The sequence below is a fragment of the Pieris napi genome, chromosome 12 (genome assembly GCF_905475465.1).
Source record: "Pieris napi chromosome 12, ilPieNapi1.2, whole genome shotgun sequence".
Classification (NCBI taxonomy): domain Eukaryota; kingdom Metazoa; phylum Arthropoda; class Insecta; order Lepidoptera; family Pieridae; genus Pieris; species Pieris napi.
This window is the reverse complement of record NC_062245.1, coordinates 9,716,782-9,737,257: the sequence shown is the minus strand read 5'-3', so window position 1 is coordinate 9,737,257 and position 20,476 is coordinate 9,716,782. Positions and strand designations below refer to the sequence as shown.

The 20,476-nt window shown below is 33.0% G+C and overlaps 3 protein-coding genes across 7 annotated transcripts in view; 2 read left to right on the top strand and 1 right to left on the bottom strand.

The window, feature by feature from the left end:
• Nucleotides 1–309: 309 nt before the first annotated feature.
• Nucleotides 310–3,744, top strand: LOC125054368. 3 transcript variants are annotated; one of them, XM_047656216.1, is made up of 5 exons: nucleotides 310–509; nucleotides 588–705; nucleotides 842–1,032; nucleotides 1,413–2,016; nucleotides 2,106–3,744. In XM_047656216.1, exons 1-5 carry the CDS (start codon nucleotides 436–438, stop codon nucleotides 3,102–3,104), a joined length of 1,986 nt encoding a protein of 661 aa, XP_047512172.1. In that variant the 5' UTR covers nucleotides 310–435; the 3' UTR covers nucleotides 3,105–3,744. The 3 variants fall into 3 exon arrangements, with proteins under 3 accessions (XP_047512172.1, XP_047512173.1, XP_047512174.1); XM_047656217.1 differs by having other exon boundaries at nucleotides 320–472; XM_047656218.1 differs by having other exon boundaries at nucleotides 337–472; nucleotides 572–705.
• LOC125054370 lies at nucleotides 3,379–6,559 on the bottom strand. The gene is made up of 5 exons (XM_047656221.1): nucleotides 5,743–6,559; nucleotides 5,479–5,618; nucleotides 4,224–4,397; nucleotides 3,965–4,119; nucleotides 3,379–3,720 (listed from the first exon to the last, which is right to left on the bottom strand). Exons 1-5 carry the CDS (start codon nucleotides 5,840–5,842, stop codon nucleotides 3,657–3,659), a joined length of 633 nt encoding a protein of 210 aa, XP_047512177.1. The 5' UTR covers nucleotides 5,843–6,559; the 3' UTR covers nucleotides 3,379–3,656.
• Nucleotides 6,560–7,652: 1,093 nt separating this feature from the next.
• Nucleotides 7,653–20,476, top strand: part of LOC125054366 (E3 ubiquitin-protein ligase HECW2) — a 77,369-nt gene continuing 64,545 nt past the window's right edge. For 2 of the 3 annotated variants that reach the window (XM_047656212.1, XM_047656211.1), the window contains exons 1-2: nucleotides 7,653–7,837; nucleotides 9,202–9,493. In XM_047656212.1, the coding sequence (XP_047512168.1) occupies nucleotides 9,244–9,493 (250 nt within the window). In that variant the 5' untranslated portion in view covers nucleotides 7,653–7,837; nucleotides 9,202–9,243. Of the gene's footprint in view, nucleotides 7,838–9,201; nucleotides 9,494–12,262; nucleotides 12,469–20,476 lie in introns of those variants that run through there. The other variant, XM_047656213.1, reaches the window with a different exon arrangement.

Below are 20,476 nucleotides of genomic sequence, written 5' to 3'. Positions count from 1 at the left end.
TATAAAATTGTATAAAAGTGCTCTGATATAAGTTAGGTACAAGTACTATGTAACTACAATCAGTTTTTTGACGTCTTATTACAAAGCACGGCGCGGCGACTAGTGCCATCACCGATCATTAATTCAGGGGTTTTTACTTTGTCACAACACTATTTTTATTTCATTAAAAACTGACAACACCGTAAACGTCAGTTGATATCGTCTAATTAAAAATTCGACTATAAATCTATTGGTGCTATATCTGACATCTGTAGCTTGTACGTATTGACTACGTGATATTCTAAGTTTTCTGTGGTGAGTGGCGACAAATGACATTGAACCATGTAAAAGTAGGAATGGTGGGTGAGTGTCAAAAGGTTTTAGGTTAAGTGCAAACAATATGAATTTAATATAAAATATAACTTGAATCATCCAAAAATAGTGTTATTAAATAAAATGGATGCAGTGCTTCTTGTAGTTACTACAGTGCTATGTACGTTACTATTGTTAAAATTAATTTACAATTTACGGTAAGTATTAAAGAGGTTATACTTATGTCTTTCCCGCCTCACAAATAATGTTAATTTTACAGAAAATTAAAATTTTAGGTCAACATTGCGATGGCGAGTAAACTGTTGGTTTTGTAATAGTAATTTTTGGGTTAAATTCATTAACCGCAATAGTTGGACGTGTCCAAAATGCGAACAATACAATGGGTTTACGAAGGTAAGATTTTTGTTCATTCAGGTAGAAATTTGTCGAGGCATGATAATGTTAAACGAACCTTACAGTTTGGGGTGTAGTTTATAATATCATTACTTAAGTGATTCTTTGCAAGAGTAAGACTGTGACAATGTTTCAGGATGGTGATTATAATAAACCAATTGTACCTGCAAATAATGAACTTAAAGCACCAAATGCCTTTAAAAGAAGCCCACCCAAAAATGGCCTTTGCAAAATGTGTAATATTAACCAACAGTTAAAAGTTACACAGCTTGCTAATTTTGTTCCTATGAATGAGAAGAATTTTGAACATGAAATTGAAATGTACAAGTAAGTAGTGTTGTATACAATTGATTATTGAAGATTATTATATTAACAATATCATGTAGTTAAAACTTATGTATTATGTAATTTTATGATTGTTTGTTTTGAGATAAGATATGAAACAATCTTGCCTTATTATCCTTGGTAAAAAGATAAATTCTGAAACTATATAGAAGTCCAATATTGTTATAAGTTTGGTTGGTTGGTTACATTCAAATTTTACATTTCCAAGTTGTAGTTTAGTAAATTGTGTTGTCAACAATGGTTAACTACATCAGTTAGTCTTGTATCTATATTCCTGATACCTGATATTAAAAAGAAATATCACAACACATATTGTTTTTATTAGATATAATTTAAATAATAAAAATCTAATACATTTTCAGATCACAACTAGAAAAAGCTTACAAATTATGTAATCCATGCAAAAAAGTCATACAAATGAAGTTGCACAAAGAGAAAGAATCAATGCTGGGTTCAAAATTATTGCAAAATCGCACACCTTTAAAATCTAAGACACGGAAGGAAAAACAAAATGAATTACTCCATCATATTATCAATAATATATCAAAAGCTGTTGCTGGGATACTTATAGTACTGGTGACTGTTGAGTTTTACGAAAACATAAAAGTTCATGATAGTGTATACAGTACAATTAACAATGTGAAAGCGATTATACATAACTTAATAGAAAGAGTTTTGTCTATAGTAAAAATGAAGACATTGATGACATTCCCTCAATTAGAGCACTATTTTTATGATTTTGACAATACACTGTATGTAGATTTTATAACTATCATTGCTGGGCATAACAAAGTGATCCAGAAAGCCCTAGGTGGCTTTGTATGTACCATGCAAATAATTGGACACTTTTGGAACATAAATAAGTTAAAATATTCTATTGGTATTGACTTACTGTGGACAGTATTTGTAGCTACCTTTTTATATCACAATTTGACTGGAAATTTATTAATAATAAGCTCAATTAAAGTAAGTATTACATTAATTCATTTCTTTATACACTTATTTTTTTAGTTCATATCTCAATAAGATTAAATAAAAAAAACAATTATTTTCAGTTGTCTGCAGTCGTAGCAGTACTTTTTATTTACATTAGTATGAATTCAAAAGTTAAAATTGATCCAGAGACAACGCCAAAGAAAACCAAGAAATCAATGATTGGATCAATCCAAATGCAACAAGATCAAGATATTTCCTTTGACACAGACGATGATGTCTCCCTTAGTAAATTTGGTTTGCACAATTTTACTAGCTCTTCAAATGAAACTCTAAGCCCTTTAAACAGTAGCATCAAAAGTGGCAGATCATTTACTCCCCGTAATGACAGCTTATGGAGTAAGCCAATGCACAATTCCACATTCACTATTAATTCAATGACAACCAATAGCCCATCACCATTTTCCAAGACAGTATTCGTGAAGCCTGAATTTAATAAATATCAGAAATTAGTCAAAGACGAGTCCGATTCCGATCTCGACGAAAGTATAAGTTCCTTGTGTATAAGCAGTCCCAAAAAGAAATCCGCGAAAACAAATCCCGTGTTTGCTTTAAGAAAGTTTACAGCGTCGCCAAATTTCGCGACTCCTATGCCGATTAATCGCGGTCGACCTTTAATATCGCCCAGTAAATTAGGTACCTCGTGGGTGGCTGGTGGTTATTGGGGTTCTGACGGAGAACGGTCTTTGTTTAACATAAATGGCAGTCGCTCCTCCAGCCAAAGTTCTGGCTTCGAGTCGCAAACTTCGAGTATGACCCAGAGAAATGTTTTTTCTCAACCTCCTTCGCGAGAGGAATCCGTATGCGGCGAACCCGATAGATCTTCTAATCTATTAGACAGATTTCAGAACTGCAATATGAACTATCAGAGCTCGCAGACCTTTGCCCCATTATCGACACCCGTCTTCCCCCAAATGCAATATAACAACCACGTAAAAATACCTCAGCCGAGATTCCCTCAGAGTTTCTCGAATAATTTCAATTCCGAGCACAATTTTAAAATTCCCGGCAGGTCCGGCCTTATAAAGCTGCCTCAAATAGATTCGTTCACATCTAACTAATGCTCAACAGCTAGTCTTTACTAACTTTCGACTAATTTTATCTTTTATTCTTTGAACGATGTTTTTTGTACTAAAGTTCCATTGACTGCCATTATAATTAAGAAATGTTAAGTTATCACATTCATTAGTATGTAAGTGGTTGTGTATTATAAGTAGGCGTAAGTAATAATTTGCTGATCTCGTGTGGTGCCGGGCGATGCTATGAAAACATTAAGAATTATTCAATTGTTACAATTTTTATATGGACGTCACTGTCCTTATTTTTTCGATGTACATGGTTTTCTGACGACGAGCTTTATTAAAGACTTTCTGCTTAAGTGGATTTCTGACGGAAAAGTTCAATATGAAAGTGTAGATTTTGTGATACTTATGTCGAATAAGTTTTATTTTCATATTTTTTTTCTATACGTACAATTTATACGTAATTATTACAAAATTTAAGACGTAATACAAAAGCTGTTGTTAATCATGTGCACGGAGTGTTTTAAACAAAATGTGATATGTAAAGACTAGTAATTTTGCTGATAATGAAGTTAATGATTCTTGATGTTATCATTTCTTTTTTGTTTCGTTTTTGGGTTTTGTCATCTTGAAACGGAAACCTTTTGTAAAGCTCCTGGAATAAAATGAAATATATCAATCTGTGTTTTATTTTGTAATATAAATCCAGTATGTTAAGCATAAACCCTAAGTACAATTTAAAAAAAGTTTGAGAGACAATGTGAGATAATATTTTCCTCATACTACTGAATAATAATATTGTGTGTAAAAACCCTTAAGTTTACTTAATAGTTTATCATGATTGCAACTTATACTGCTAAAACTAATTTCTTAGACAAACGATTTCAAATATAACTAACGAATTGCGTGCCCTCCTTTCGCACCGCTGGAGATATTGATGGGGTTGTGGGGCTACATAAGTGTCCTCATAAAACGTGGAAGCGTAATCAGACACATCGGTACATTTCCATTCATGTTGTAGATATTTTCTTAGACCCCATTCAGTTGCATTTCCCTGAATAGGAATTTGTTTTTAATTACAAACAAGACAACTAAACGACTATTACTTACATGTGCATCAAGTAAATATTGTTAGTCGCGTTTCAATCTACCACTTACAAAACATTTAAATAAATCCGGTTGAGGATAGAATTGATGAGCACTACGTTTGTAATAACGCTGTTGTGGTCCACACAAAGGCTTTGGTAGATGGTTGTATACCAAGTCCGTTGTGGTTGCGTAGTTGCCGCACGAATCGTGACTGTCGTGTCGAATTATTGAATGGACGTTGCCCTGTAAAGCGTAATTCTTATTAACCCTCAAGGTGAAGATCTACAACTGTTAAATGTTGATTAAACTATAAAGCTGTTAAAATTTGATGATGTATTCCTGAGAATCGAATTCTGTACATATTGAAGGCGTAAATCTGTTTGATGTTAACGGTTAACAACGTATAACCCATATTACCTATACGTTGTTAACCGTTAACGTCTACAACCTGCCACCCTGTAGTTACGCCTGAATTAATTTGGTAATAAATCCTTCAAGAATACATGGAATATCTAGCACAAACATATTTTCTCAATTAATCCATAGTTCTCTCTATCGATTTCAAGATAACGCGTTCAATCAAAATTGGAAAGTTCTTAAAAGAAAATACGTTTTTGTTATATTTTGACTGTAGCATGATGTTCTAAGCTTATGTTACTCGTAATCTTTTTAAAATTTGTTTAGCAGTTCATCAACAAACAAAGAAGGAAATCTTTCTTCAAATATTATATTTGTTATTAGTGTAGATCAGAGTAATATGATTTCTTAATGATGATTGATGATGATTGATGATGATAGATGATTTGTTTACTAAATTCAATTTATGCTTTAGCGTTACAAGAAAAGACACCTTTATCTACAAATATATAAATAAATAAATCAGTGGCGCTACAACCTCTTTAGGTATTGGCCTCAGATGTCTGAATCTGTTTCATGATCATTTTTAATCTATTACTCAAGTAGGTGATCAGCTTCCAGTGCCTGACACACGCCGTCGTTTTTGGGTCTAAGACATGTCGGTTTCCTCACGATGTTTTCCTTCACCGTTCGAGCAAATGTTAAATGCGCACATAGAAAGAAAGTCCATTGGTGCACAGCCAGGGATCGAACCTACGACCTCAGGTATGAGAGTCGCACGCTGACGCCATTAGGCCAACACTGCTCTACAAATATATGCTGCTACTAAATTAAATCTCTCTCTCTAAGAAATACGTAGGTATGAGCCTTTCATATCCATGTCCATGAATAAAAAATAATAGATACCAATGCATGAAATATATCTTTTTGACGGCGGTTATAAACGAAAAAGAAGAGCTCATGAAACCTGTAAGCTGTTTAGTTTATTCAGACGAAAATCGGGTTGTCGTGATTCGGGCTTTAGTTGTTCGTAATCAATCTCTTCTTTAGGTGGAAAATAAAATGTTCCGCGTTTGGGACATTCTATTCTATCCTCTACCCAGTTACCTAAAATTAAATTATGTTTTATTATTTTTTAGATGCGGAGTATTAGGTAGATAAATTTTTTCAAAAATTATCCAAGCTACGCAAATACTGTCGTAATACGAAGAGACGTTTTCTTAAATAGTACCTAAAAGAACTCCTGTGTCATAAACTGGCCCTCGCTGGAGAGCTTTAAGAATTGCATCAGAGCGGAGTGGTGATTTCGCTCTTGTACTAATTGTAGCCATTTTTTTTTTCTGTATAGTAAATAAATCACGATTTAATATAAAAAATATAATGACAAGATGTGACTAGGGTACTTATACTGTATACATAGAATAGTAATTGCAACCAGCAACTATTTAAATCTGTGGTTTAATTATGCCAATAATTATGTAAGCAATGTTATGTTGTCAGCAAACAATACATATTCTTATTTTTAGTCTACATCATACAGGATACATAAATGGTAAGATTTAGCGCATAACCCAATCAATGTTTTAATCATATGGAAGTCTTCACGAACTAAGGGTTAGAACTGTACATTGGATTAAAAAAAATTGAATTAAATTCAGTCAATTTCCATATTTTATTATGATGAAAAAAAATGTCTACATAGAAACAATAAAATTAAACAAATAATATGAATATTTTACAAAAAACAATATATAATGAATGTGCATTCATGAACAAATGTACTTTTAAAATTTTACTAAACCAACAATTACCATGGCCAACAAGGCATCACATTATGAGAAAAAGCATTTTCATATATTAATTAATAAGCTTAATATCTAGTACATCTTTATTTAATTGCCAGTGTGACACATGTAAGACACATTATCATTAAAAACATATACATACTTCAATTTAATCAATAACAGAACATTATATAAGACAAATTATATGAAATTTTTAATCTCCAGAACCATTAGGTTTACATATTAGATAGTAATGTACTATATTCATATTCCAATGTATCAATCTGTTTCCATGGACAAAGGCACATCAGGTCTTGGTAGCGACTGTAACAATACATTTAGCTGACTCTCCAGTGGCCCAGCTTGCTTAACAATGTTCTTCATATTCTTCTCTATTTGCAGCAGATCTTGGTTTATAAGTTCCATATTCTGTGAATTTATTTAAATCATATTTGAATGAAGCATTATTTTTTTTATGTACAACAAATGTTTAATGGGATTAAGTCTTACTAGAATTTAGGAGTTAGCTTTTAGGTATATTATACCACCTTACAATTTGGAGATGACTTGTCGTTTTTACAGGACCTTCTTAAACCTCTAGAGCGTTATGTACTCAAGATTCGTTTTATGCAATATGTGAAATATATGGAATCTATTATCGACATTAACATTAATATAAAACATTATTTTACTTAGTCTTAAGTATATGATCCTAAAACTAGACGCTCAAACATACCTCAATCATTGATATATAAAGATATTTGAAATTTTTATCATTGTAGCGTATAAAACCACTAACATTAGACTCCAAGTCTGAATCCGAAATTGTGGAAGTCATAATAGTTGATGTATTCACTGTTTGATTTAAAACAAATTTGTAATCAATAGCAGTAATTTAATTATCTATAAACTTTTCCCATAAGGCTTAAAATAATTTATCCGATTCTCAATTACTATTTACGATTTTAAAGTATAAACATCAAATATATTTTTTTAAACCATAGAAGCTAGAGTAAGTGGCATAAAGTTTTTTTTTTTTCAGTTTATGGCCTGGTATCTAGACATTTAGGCCAGAATAAAGTATATGATCTGCCTTGAGGTTACCAGTTACCGCATAGCTTAGGGTAGTCTGTCTTGTACTCTACTCATGTACGGTTTATGAATTATTTTGTACATTTAAATTTTTATTCTCTTTTTATAGAACGATATCAGCTGCAAGACCGCGGTGTCGAATATTCAATAAAAAATTCATAGGTTTGGGTCTTATGCCTAATATGGTTACCAAAGAATCGAGCAACCCTAAAAATTTGACAGAACTATCGATGAAGTTGTCACTTGACAGATGACACCTACAAATCGAAATTAGTACTCCGTGCGAACTGCGAAACCAGAGCAAAACAATGATACCAAAAAAATTATAATTTAATTTTGTTTATATTTAGTAAAATTTCGACTTATTTATATGATTTTATCTAATTCGTACAAGTAAGTTGTGTTGTATCAGTGAATTAACCAGTAATTTTTGTGAAGCTTTTTGTGACGGTATGTTTATTTTTAGTGTTCATGTTCAAGTTATTGATCACGCACTATAAAATCTATAATCATAACATAAAAGTTATATTAGATGTAATAAAAACTTATTCATATCTAATTCAATGAACCAGTAATTTTATCCACCAGCCATTTAACTCAAATCATTGTTTCGAATTATGCTACCACTACTTATTTGCAGTTGAAATTTAACTAATAAAAGCTCTTTATACTTTTTACAGCAGTACTTATTAGTGTTCAAATTAGTAAAGTTTTGAAAACGTCTTTATAGTTAATTTTTATACATACTTATGAGCAAATTTAAAATTTTAATTGAGACAATAAACTGGTATTTATTCTAAGTGTTCAAATAAATACCATAAAACTAGTGCCACATTTTGGACCTAGTCATACCAAATCAAACTCAAACTCAAAATATCTTTATTCATATAGGTAAACAAGTACACTTATGAATTGGCAGAAAGAAGTTAAAATAATTGTAAATTTACATTTACTACCAGTTCACAAGTCAAGGGTGTAGAGTGGGTAAGAAGAACTGGCAAGAAACTTTCTGCCACTCTTTTTAATCGCCAAGTATTAAGTCATTCAATTTGTTTGAACTGGAGCAAATCAATCCCAAAGATTAGTATCATTTAACTTTTACTCAAATTTATAAAAAGCTTTATTGATTAATTTTCGTTTAACGAGGGCTTTGAATTTATTTAGTGATAGTTCTCTAATTTCATCTGAGAGTTTGTTGTAAAAATGAATACAATTTCCATATAAGGAGTGGTTTATCTTTCGGAGCCTGGTTGGTTGTACACTCAAATTAGTTCTATTTCGCGTATAAACATATAAACATATTCATATTATCTAATTCAATGCTTGCTATGCTAGCTTTGACTATTTTAATTATATAAACTTTATTGCCAAATTAAGAAATAGTATCAAAGACGACATTGGTAAACAGTATTTTATTAAGTGTAATTTATTGATGCCTAGCGTATTGAATTTAGTGTAAGGATTGCTTGGTAGATGGACTAAATGGGCTAACAAAAACAAAGGTTATTAGTTTTGTTAGCTTTTGAACATTTCAATATCTAACATAGTTATTAAATGTCAAAGAAGAAGATTTTATTAACAATTTTTGTATTAAATACACTGCATTATAGTCGGCGCCAACCAGGCTGGCGTCACGGCGTCGCGACGCTCCCCCATACCACCCCCTTCTTCATACAGCCTTCTTAGTATGAAGCAATATCTTAAACATCTCACACTTAACATTTGTTTCTTAATTCAGCTAGTTTAACCGTCTTGTCTTCTTAAGTGGCTTATTCATTTAATTTGCTTACTTCGTTTTTATTAAATTTATACAGCTTATTGAAAACCGAAAAATGATATCAAAGTGTTATTAAGTCATGTCCGAAGAACATGACGTAAAGTGTGTTACAAGTGAAATAACCAATGAAAGTGAGACTGATAAATTTACTGTAGTGCCAGAAAATGAACCATGTGCCAATAGCTTAGGTGCCATAGATTGTCAGAATGACATTGGTGCCAAAAAAGGAACTTTATCCTGGACTGAGGAGGGATCTCAATTCCGCGTATCGTGGAACTTGCTGGAAGGTACTGCTACTGATAAGGACTATGTTGCTCTTTGTCTCAAAGGTAAGTTTTAGTTGTAATATCTATTCTTAAAATGTTGAGAAGTATTACGATGTTACGGTAAAGCATCGCGCCCTGTGGGATCATACCACATACAACATGTTACAAAATGAAAAATGAGAAAATCGTTAGCTTAGCAATTGGCACGGGTGACCTTTACATTATTTCCATCATAGCCATAACTTTCGTCAGTATTGCAGTGACTTTGCAGATATAACTTTGAAAAATTAAATTTTCAAGCAAGAAATATTTTATATCTAATTTTCTTACACTTACGATCGCGAAGTCAATTGTAATGTATTTTAGTGATAATAACGGTCAGATTTTTAAATATCAGAAACAAAATTTAATTGTGAATAAGAAAGCAAAATTTTACTAATTGATTTCTCGATGTATGAAGTCTAAATCAATATCTAATCATATATTACGTAGCTCAACGAGATTTATTTAGTTCATTAAAAGGCTTTTTGCTCTTTCCTCATCTCAGTAAGGGTACTCGTTTATAACTGTATATGTCGGCCTAGTCCGGCGCTTTAATTGGCCACGGGAAGCGAATGTCCACCCCTTAGATAATAATACCTGAGGTAATTATACAGTTACATTAGTGTATTGCTTCTGTTATATTTGTAACGGTTTCGCCTATGGTTATTAAGATAAATTAGTCAAGGGTAAAATGCAGAGTCGAGACTAAAGCGGGCCATAGACGGACCGCATATTGCAGTCAAGACCGACTGCAATATGCGGTTTGCTCAGAAACTGCTCGAGCGGTCCGTGTAATACCAATATGAATTTAGTATGGAAACTGCAGATCGCCGTGCGGCGACCGCATATTGCAGTCGGTCCTGACAGCAACATGCGGTCCGTCTATGGCCCGCTTAAGACCTACTCGACTTTGAATCTTATCCTTAGTTTAATATCATATAAGTCGTGAGATCTGTAAAATATTTTTCTTAATAAATTATCTCGTTGTCTTTTTCATTTAATTAAAAACCTTAAATTAAATTCAAATATACCGAACAAAATAACGTATCATTTCTCTTGGGGTAATTTCATTTTTGTATCGAAGTCAATGAGGTTTTAATATTTCACGAAAGTGCAATCAACGCCCACGTTGCTTAATTATTGTGCCCGCGCATGCTATCCTGCAAATTGATTACTGCTTTTATTACTTAACACGTACATTAACCGTAATATACTTGTGACTCAGATGCGCCGATACCGAAAATAATAAAGGCGAGCATGATTTTTAAACGGCAGTCTTAATGTTGATGATTCAGATATAACAAATATAAAGGTGCCGTAAGTTGCAATTATGTGCTATAAACTGAAATATTTTTGGCGGTGATGGTTTACACTTTGTGTTTTTCATTATCTGCCATAATTCTCATAAGGGAAAGATTGTAACAAAGAATAAATGGATTTCTTTACTTATAATTAAAACTTTTATTGGATATTTAAAATACCTATATAAGTATTTTTATATCATTTGATAAACGCGGTATAATCTTCCTTTAAAAGACGAAAGATTTTGATAATCTTATATATATTAAACGAAATATTTTGATAATCTTATATGGAGATTTAGTATTGTGTGAATCATTATAAATGAAACGTTTTTTGTTACTTGTTTATATGTACTATACCTACAATCAGCTTTAACCTACTTTAACATTAGAGTTAATTTATTAGTGTAATATTAAAATAATTTGTGTGTTGATTACGGATACAACAAAAACAGCTTAACCGATTTTATACTCTGTGATAGTTCAAACACAAATGTTATATTTATTTTCTTAAACATAGAAATCTTACTATATTGGCTTAATACAAAGCAGTCCCGTCAAATCTAATTTCATCTAGGTTATTTTTTTAAATAATATACTTGGTCCCATATAAATGTAGCCGTTAATCATCTATAAAGTTACTGCTATATTCCCCGTAAACGAAATGGCGAGTAACCGCTAGTTGTGTTAATATATTGCTAATAAAATATATATTATTGAACCAGATTTTATCATGGGCTTCCTGTTTCTTAAACAAAGGAAAGTGGTAAGGGCACGTGCGATTGTCACTTACATAATCAAGTGGCCAGCTCTAGTTGGCGTAATTTTCTCTTGCGAATTAAGTGGATTTTAACCGTCGTGAATAACGTTGGAACCACGTTTAACTTATATTTTTATCAGAGGTGTACTTGATACATACAATTAGACGTTGACTTGTATGAAATTGGAGAACGAAACTGTCCTTTACTATTAGTAGGAATGACGCGGTCTTGCTGAACTGCTTTGTATGATTTTTGTTTTGTTGTGTCAGTCTTAAAAAAACAAAAAAATATATTTGCATATTCAGAGTTCAGTTTCACCGTACTTTCGCCGATCGTACAATTGAATTCGTGTCACGAACTCGCATTACAAACGGTCAACAGGAAACGTTAACAGACCCTTGTTAAATTACCTACTGCCTATTTGACATTATTTTTCAGAAACAACTATTATCTACTGTCAATTTATATCAGTAAAGACTTCTAATGTTTCCGGGCCCTCAGAAACAGGTTAATAATTCAAAGTTGACAATGAATAGTTCAATTATAAAACATAAGATCCCTCTCAATGGTTAGTTAACAGTTAATTAAATCGTTTTGCGCTTTTTCGCAGTACACGATTTATGTTGAAAGAGGCGCAGATCACCACGCCTCGGTAGACTCATGAATGGGCCGCTTCCCCGCTCCCCGCCATTCGATTTGTGAATGAAGGCACCGGCGCGCGCGTGCCTCGGCATTCACGATCAGTCGTGGAGAACCGCGCAGACACGCGAGCGCATGTTCCTATTTCGAATTTGACGTATCGAAATTCGAAATCGCGCGAATTTGTGTTTTTTTGTCTGTCAATTGAGGATTTTTGCCGCAAAGGTTTTACTGTGATCGCAGTGTGTGGACCACGGCTGCAGACGGCTCGGCAGGAAAGCAATATCCGTTTACGGTATGTAATTAAAAGCGAATTTTCTCACTATGAGGAGGTCTATTCTACCTAGATATATAGCCTATTCTATCGACACGTAGGCTAGGCTCATTGAAAAATACATCGGTGGGTTGTAATGTGGGTGGGGTGCCCACGTTCTAATATTTAATATGGTATAAATGTAACATGTAATATGCTACACCATCTTGGATATCAGGCACATTTCATTAGGATAACTGCGGTAGGTGTATATGTAGGTAGTAATCTTATACTTTCACGAAATTTGGCCTGTTCAGTGATAGCATTGGCATTAAACTGCTTCTTCACCAGTGTGTTTGTGTGTTAAGGGTCCTCCTAACTACAATTATTTCATTCTGGAAAACCTTAGAGAAGCGTTAATTTTGGTATATTGTTATGGAACAAAAATGATTTGTTCTATATTTTTTTAACATTAACTGACGACCTATCGTTTACGCATAGTAGGCATAAACGGATTGCTTATTCGCACAGAAGTTTACCCGTTACATTATATTAGTATTTCATAGACAAATTACATATATTATGCTTACAATTAATATTATGTACAAACCAAACATTGCATTGATAAAATCCAATTAATATAAGAGATAATAAAGCGCCAGTGCTGATTTTCACTCGTGTATTTGCTCATGGCTCTACCTAAATTGATTAAGGTGAGGGAAAAAAGTCTGTCCAAGCGCCTCAATACAATACATCGTTTAAAAGGCGCCACGATACCTGCAGGGTTTTTGCGACATTTATAAAGAAATCGTTGGAGGCTGTCTAGTGAGAACACCATTGTTAGTGAGATCGATAACGCCATGCCTAATTAAAAATTTTGAAAGTGTTTTACCGAATACTTGAATCGCTATCCATATGTATATGTACATATATCATATATCACTTTATCTAGTTGAAATACAACAGCTCAAAAATTACACTATAAAAGTAGATGAACGTTTTGTTCAATTCCTTGCCTTGGCTATCTTTAAATGTGATTAGGTTGAAAACCTATTTTCCATGCACTAAGTTTTCGGCTAAGCTGTCATCGGCCTATTAAAAACAGCTCTTTAGTTTTTTTTATAGAACAGGGGGCAAACGGGCAGAAGGCTCACCTGATGTTAAGTAATACCGCCGCTCACGGAAAATCTCAATATTAGAGGGCTCGCGAGTGCGTTGCCGGCCTTTTTTGGTTAGTTATCAAGTAATCTTATTTTCAATCGTCTACGCTCAAAAGGATTTATTAAGAAGGATTTCAATTCGTATTGTCAACTTACAAGTATCCATTTACTCTTAAATATGCGCGTACGTTCAAGTAGTACTCGGATTTCTTAAGAATTGACCAGCTTACGTCGTAAACCGACGCACGTCCGGCTGGGTTAATAAAAGTGCCATCCATCATCAGCCCACCGGCGGATATTAAATTGACACGCCTCACTCGAGCACTCCATCTCATTACTTACCATACGCCCTTATGCCTGGACTTGATTATCATATAAGTTTCTTATGAAATGATCACGTGGGGGGGCGGTCATTATGTAATTTGTATCGGGTATGTAGAAATCTAATTATTAAGGGTTTCTTCGGTGTTGCTTTAACTTTTATAATAACTTTATATCTAAATTTATTCCTAGGCCTGATCGGTTTATTCAAAATGCATTTTGTGAATCGGTTTAGGCATGAAAATGTAGGAAGCATTACAAGTTTATACAAAAGCTTTGATTTGAGACTAACGAGTTTATTTTATTACTGTATTCCTTAGATAATGTTAATGGTTATTCCTTACAAGTTCCTGTACACGACAAATGGAAAGGTAATTGTGGTCATAGAAATACAATGAGTCCATTACTTATATACCTAATGAGTTTCAAAATACTTCGAAAAGCCCTTCCTCTTTAGAGCTTTTATATATGTATTTAATTACATCAAAATTGATTCGGGGCCTTGTTTTAGATGCTTGAAATACGTTTTATAATTCTTATAAATATTGTGTATATTTTTTTCTTGAATAAATATAATTTATAGCTAACTAGCAAACTCGGCGAACTCCGTTTCGCCACCAGATGGATTTGTTTTATGTAACATTTCGTTTGGTGATCCCGCTTTTCTGTTGAAATTTTTCCTGAATTTTCTTTGCTATAAACCTCACGGAGCCCGAGACCTTTCCAACGAATGCAAAACCGTGGAAATCGGTTCGTGCGTTCTGGAGTTATAGCGTCAGGAAGGAAAACCCGACTTATTTTTATATAGTAGATAAGTTTCTGTCTTTATTTTATTTTTTTAATTTTAATCTCAGTTTTGTGCATATCATGTATGCAATTATAATCTATTAACAACGATAACTGACCAAGATAATTTTTGCTTTAGTTTTTAAGTATTCTATAGTTATCTACGAATCTATAAATTGGTATTAATAATTATTTCGATTGTATAACATCCGGTGCCCTTTAACATTCATTATGTAAACACGATTATATGATAATATTATCCTTAGCGTGAGAGCATAATGATCTTTTAACTAATAAAGATAAAATATTTATTTTTCCGCTAATATCAGTAGATTGATTGTAGTATCAATTGGCGCGTCTAATTACTATGTACTTACAATTTCAGTTTATACATTTTGTTTTTAATTAAGTGGCGTAAGCAATAGCGTTTGGAAGTTATCAAATATAGACAAAGTAATGCCATATCTTCTTAGATGCCTTCTTTGCCTTAGCTCTGAAATTATTGAGTATTAAAATACCATTTTCAAGTGAAGTTTATCAAAAAGCATATAAGACTTAAATTAGTAGAGAAAAAGGTTTAATTGTAACAAGAAGTAGGTAACGGTTTGTTTGTCTTATAATCATTGTTAATTACAACTTTCTTATGAGTTCAATGTAGATGTTGCAGTACTGTTACTTTTACTATTGTATGAGTGTTCTCACGGAGTTTCTTTAAAGCCTCGCTCCCACATTATGTACCATTAAATACATAATATAATGACAGCCTTTGTGTTGCACTTATAAGTAGACATTTTTAGTACATAAAATGAGATATAGAGCTTAGTTCGTTTAAGGTTAAGTATATAATGTAAAAACAACGCATTGCCATCGGTTAAAGAAGTTTTATCTGATTGTCGAGTACTCCTTCAAACTGTAACAGAAGTACAACTATTGATTTATTAGATAAACGTGTTTTAGAGATATTCTTACTACGATATGGCAATAAGCCAACACTAGAATGCGAAAGCTCCCTTGAAGGCTTTCACGGCAGTGCGGAAAGCACTCGAGGTTGTTTTAGTGGGGTTTTATTGTTTAGCTCTTTTAGTGTCTAGAGAGTACAGAGTAAACCCATATACCATTAAAGGTTTCTGAAAAGTCCTTTTGTCTAAAATGTATGCCCCGAAATTTTTGATAACGATAGCTAGTTGCTATTTTTATATTTCTATAAATTTATATGAATATAAAATGGGTATCATTTTTATTATGTTAGAATAAGAAACGAATAAATTTGTTACTAAAAAGATTTGTCGTTCGAATCGAAACTATGACCATAAATTGTCAGAATATACTTATTATAAATTATTTCTTGAAACATTTCAAACGGATATCTCCCCGCTGTTAAGATTGTCTCCAGTAACTAATTTAAAGAGACTTTTAAAGGCTTTGGTGAATTTTTGCGATAATGAAATCAGTTTTGTGCCACGACTTCCGTCCAAATAATGCTTTTGCCTTTTTTATCGATAAAGTGTCGAATTTGTCGTTGCTTTGTAACTTCGCAAATTTTAAACAAATTTCAATAAAATAAACGTAATACTTTACTTTGGTATTTTCTTTTCTTGGAAGATATTTACTATCTCTGTTTACTTTTACTATCTATGAATGTCATTAAAAATCATTTATATTAATGAGTTTTCTATGTTTATTTCAATAAACATTAAAGAACCTTAATGTATCCGGGTTTCTATCGAAATCAGGAAATCAGTTCACTAGATCACCGGAACCAGTTCTTGGGATATGAAAAATTATCATCTCATATGATTAGAGTGACTTGTATTAGCAAGTATCGTTATTACTTTCAATGGCGTCAGGCGTATTATAACCTTTAAGCTTTTTACAATACAGTATATGTTCGCAAAGCGACGGAAGAGTAATTAAAGATTTTAAATATTTTAGGTTAGGTAGTAGTTGGAACATAGTAGTTCGAATGATATCCTAGAATACTCTCAAAGCATTAAAGATAAATTTCCATAAATATATTTTTTATTATTTAAAGCTCGCCAAGTGATTTAAAAATATAGCCTCTTTCTAGTATATAAACAAAATCCATTACCATTATTTACATATCAGAATTTACGGTGTTAATAATATAATTATTTATATCGCATGGTCGTTTACCGCAATTACTTTTATTTTAGTATGATACAGGAAGCTATAACATTCTTATTAAATTGTTTTGAGGTTAACTACCAATTCGAAACAATTTGAGTAATTAAAATGTTTATTTAACGACGCGATTTTGTGCAAATCTTGAGGTGTTTAATGAGTTTTTAAGTATCTGAAAACCAAGTCCCTAATTACCATATATTTTATCTTGCCCCGATTTTAATTAAATTTATGCTAACAATGATTTTTGTGTGATGTTCTATTTGATTAATTTTATCACCACTTTTAATACACTTTACCGTTTCTTAACGATTTCTGAAATTATGTAGGTAATTTGGGAATTATTTATTTCTTAAATATGTTAACACTACATAGTGGAATTTAATGTAAATATATAATTTCAATTCCATACACACAAATTTCATCCGGTCTCATCCATAAACTACATACCTACATAAATATTTGGATAATCAAAGTAATAAGGGGCCATAAGGGACCTAGACACTATCTTTGCAAGTGAAATGTATAGAAGATATAGGTAAAACTGATACTTACCGTCTTCCATCGAAGAGATCGTTAAAGCAAATTAGTCCTCGACACCTCGTAAAAGCATTAGCTTGAAAGCATTGTTGCCGGGTGAAAAACACTGAGAGGAAACGATAAATTATGTTCGGAGTTTATACGCTCGAAGTAATGGCTACGAATTACGATCCTGAATCCTTGCACCTACGTCATGCACCTGAGGAAATTATGTCTTAATATTTTTATAGCCCTGTCCGGCTTAGTGGTGGTGATTTGTTTTATTAAAGGTATAGTTTTCTTTTTTCTTAACGAAACACAGTAAATGTTCAAAACAAATATAAAACTGAAATTCAAATTACCAATAATTTTCACTCTAATTAAAATTTGCCTTAAAAATCATATTGCTTCCCTGTGGGGCACGGGCCCCACGTCGGGAAACACTGGTGTATATAATTTTAGCATTTCTATAAAACTTACAAAAATACAATTTTTTTCGTATAATATTAGTGTATTATTGGTTGTTAATTGCGTTTTGAAATAAGATACCATATGTTGGGAGACTCATTAATGTATGTTAAAATTATCCGTGGTTAATTTAATATAATTTTTATTACATATTTTGATATGTTTATGTTTTTCTTATTGCTTTTTATATAGATATGGATCGCTACCAGGTGTGTGGTATAAAAACTTATCTGCAGATGTCAACTATCCGTAGCGACTACAAAGAAAATTCACACCGTTTATTGTACAATAGCTAACCATCGTGTGAACTGGTCATAAAGATTACTTAAACCAATAACTGATTAGAAACTTAAACAAGAGATTACCTGGCCATAAGGAATAAAAAATCTAGTAACAATTAGCCGGAAGTTAAAATCGGAACAAGAAATCCGTTGACTTCAAAATCCATCCCTTCCGGAACAGCCCTTAAAACTGGGGTGGAATGCACTCAGGCGAAAACGGAAGTGACATACGCTCGCCATACCGTACTGTAATTGTTGGCACGGGCTTGCGTTTCCGGTTTGTAGGAAGTTAAAATAAACTACAATTTTTATAGCATAGATATATGGCGTGGACTTGTTGATCTCCGCGACTTTATTATTCGTGATTCGATTTATTTACCAGCTATAAAAAGGAAGGAATAACAATTCTGCATGAAAATAATTTAACTTATATCCCTAGTGCAAAACTAAAGAGGCAGTGAGTTAGTAATACTGTATTTATTTATTGTGTTATACATAGTTTAAAAAAAGTTTATAGTTTTTCTATCGACCAGGATGTCGAAATAATTTAAAATTTACTTACCAAAGCTACTTCGTGTTCACGCAACATTTACATACATTATAACCAAGCCAGTGCAAAACAATGATACAAAACAAACAAATTGCTCAACTTATTTTGACTTACGTTATTTTGATTTCAACTCCTTCATTTAAAATACAATGCATTGAATCAATCTATATACCTGGTGGTGTCGGTTCCATAGAGTACGGCCTTCGGTCCATGCCATAAGTGATAAGAGACCCCATTATGCGCGTCCTTTAAGAAGAGTTATACGCATGTTGAATACATTGTGCATGAATGTGTTGTCAATGAGCTGAGGTATAGGCTAATAAAGCCAAGGATTTTATGTGATGCTTTGTGTTAAGCAATTTTAAAACAATTTAAATTCAGTCGTCAGAAGAAAACAGGAAATACGTGCACATCTTCCCATGCATTAATATTTTTATTACTCGAATTGTATATTTTGTGTCTATGTCCGAAATGAGATGGACAGCATGCAAAATTGAAATTATACACTTGGTAAGTTGTATAGAACAATGTAGTTCTTTTATGTATTTTTTTATAAGTAATTTCTTTACCGTGGGCGCAGTTCCCAAGCTGATTTCGTGCACATAAAAAGATTAAAAGGGTGGAGGTGCTAATGCATATGTGTACACACATCCGGTCCGTCGGTGACCGTTAATTGGTCCGCGTAAAAGGGATATCGTGTATCCCCCCGCTTTCCTCCCCTCAACATCCTCTCTCGTGACATCGGGTGACACTTAAGACCAAAATTACGTCTTTCAAACACAAGGTCATTTACTTAATATGGGTCTGGATGTGTTACTCTTACTCTTACTGTCCAGTATATTCTTATAGTTTTAATAATATCTAATGGTCTTTATTTCTTTAAAGTAGTAATAACTCCTGATCTAATTTTATAGGTTTAAGCTGCCTTGAATTACGTTATAAGGTTCAAAGCTATTAAGTTTATTAATTGTTCTATTTGCTCATGATTCCCACGAAGGATATATAATAAATAATATTAATTACATTTCCTTTTTACTTTGATTTTGATGTGAGCTTCACGTCCCATGACGAAGTCTTCGAGTGTGACCGTCTCATGAGTGTAGTTACGTCGATTTTTAACTTAATATATTTAGTTTTTATCTATATTTACCTATTCTTGAAAGGCCGGCAACGCACTCGCGAGCCCTCTGGCATTGAGAGTGTCCATGGGCGGCGGTATCACTTAACATCAGGTGAGCCACCTGCCCGTTTGCCCCCCGTTCTATAAAAAAAAAAAAAATATTATACATTTAAGAAAAAGATTGCTGCAGCTGAAAGCCTGCAATTGGGAGGAGAGAAACAGGGAGTGCTAGAACTATTTCGTTTCGAAGGCCAGGACACGTTTTGGTTCTCAGAGGCAGCGGAGTGAGCCACCTCCGGATGATTGAATATCAACCGTCTTGGTGATAGTCAACGTTATACATATGACTTGAAAATGTTTCATTAAAAGATTTCCATAAAAATTAAAGGAAGCGGCACATATTATTTAAGGACTAATTTTGGACTAATCGTGCTACATATAGTGTAGATATGTAGGGCTTATTAACTGATCTTTAATAGTTTTATCATCGGCCGTCGAGGCAGAATAAGAAATTCCAATTCCACTTCGACGTCGGTCGTTCCACAACTGAGCGGTTTTAAGTTTCCTTTTAGATAGATTTACGAACTAATTCGACGAGAAAATAACATACCCATTCTTAAAAGGCCAGCAACGCATTAGCGAGCACTCTGGGTGTCCATTGGCGGCGGTATCACAAAACATCGTCTTACTATGTTCCGCATAA

Bases quoted from the DNA above. Each gene is read 5' to 3' on its own strand.
- LOC125054368 (XM_047656216.1), top strand. From the start codon at position 436: ATGGATGCAGTGCTTCTTGTAGTTACTACAGTGCTATGTACGTTACTA. The intron at 706-841 runs GTAAGATTTTTG...ACAATGTTTCAG, and splicing joins AATACAATGGGTTTACGAAG to GATGGTGATTATAATAAACC. The intron at 2,017-2,105 runs GTAAGTATTACA...AATTATTTTCAG, and splicing joins TAATAATAAGCTCAATTAAA to TTGTCTGCAGTCGTAGCAGT.
- LOC125054370 (XM_047656221.1), bottom strand. From the start codon at position 5,842: ATGGCTACAATTAGTACAAGAGCGAAATCACCACTCCGCTCTGATGCA. The intron at 5,619-5,742 runs GTACTATTTAAG...ATTTAATTTTAG, and splicing joins TGACACAGGAGTTCTTTTAG to GTAACTGGGTAGAGGATAGA. The intron at 4,120-4,223 runs GTAAGTGGTAGA...ATTCCTATTCAG, and splicing joins CGGATTTATTTAAATGTTTT to GGAAATGCAACTGAATGGGG.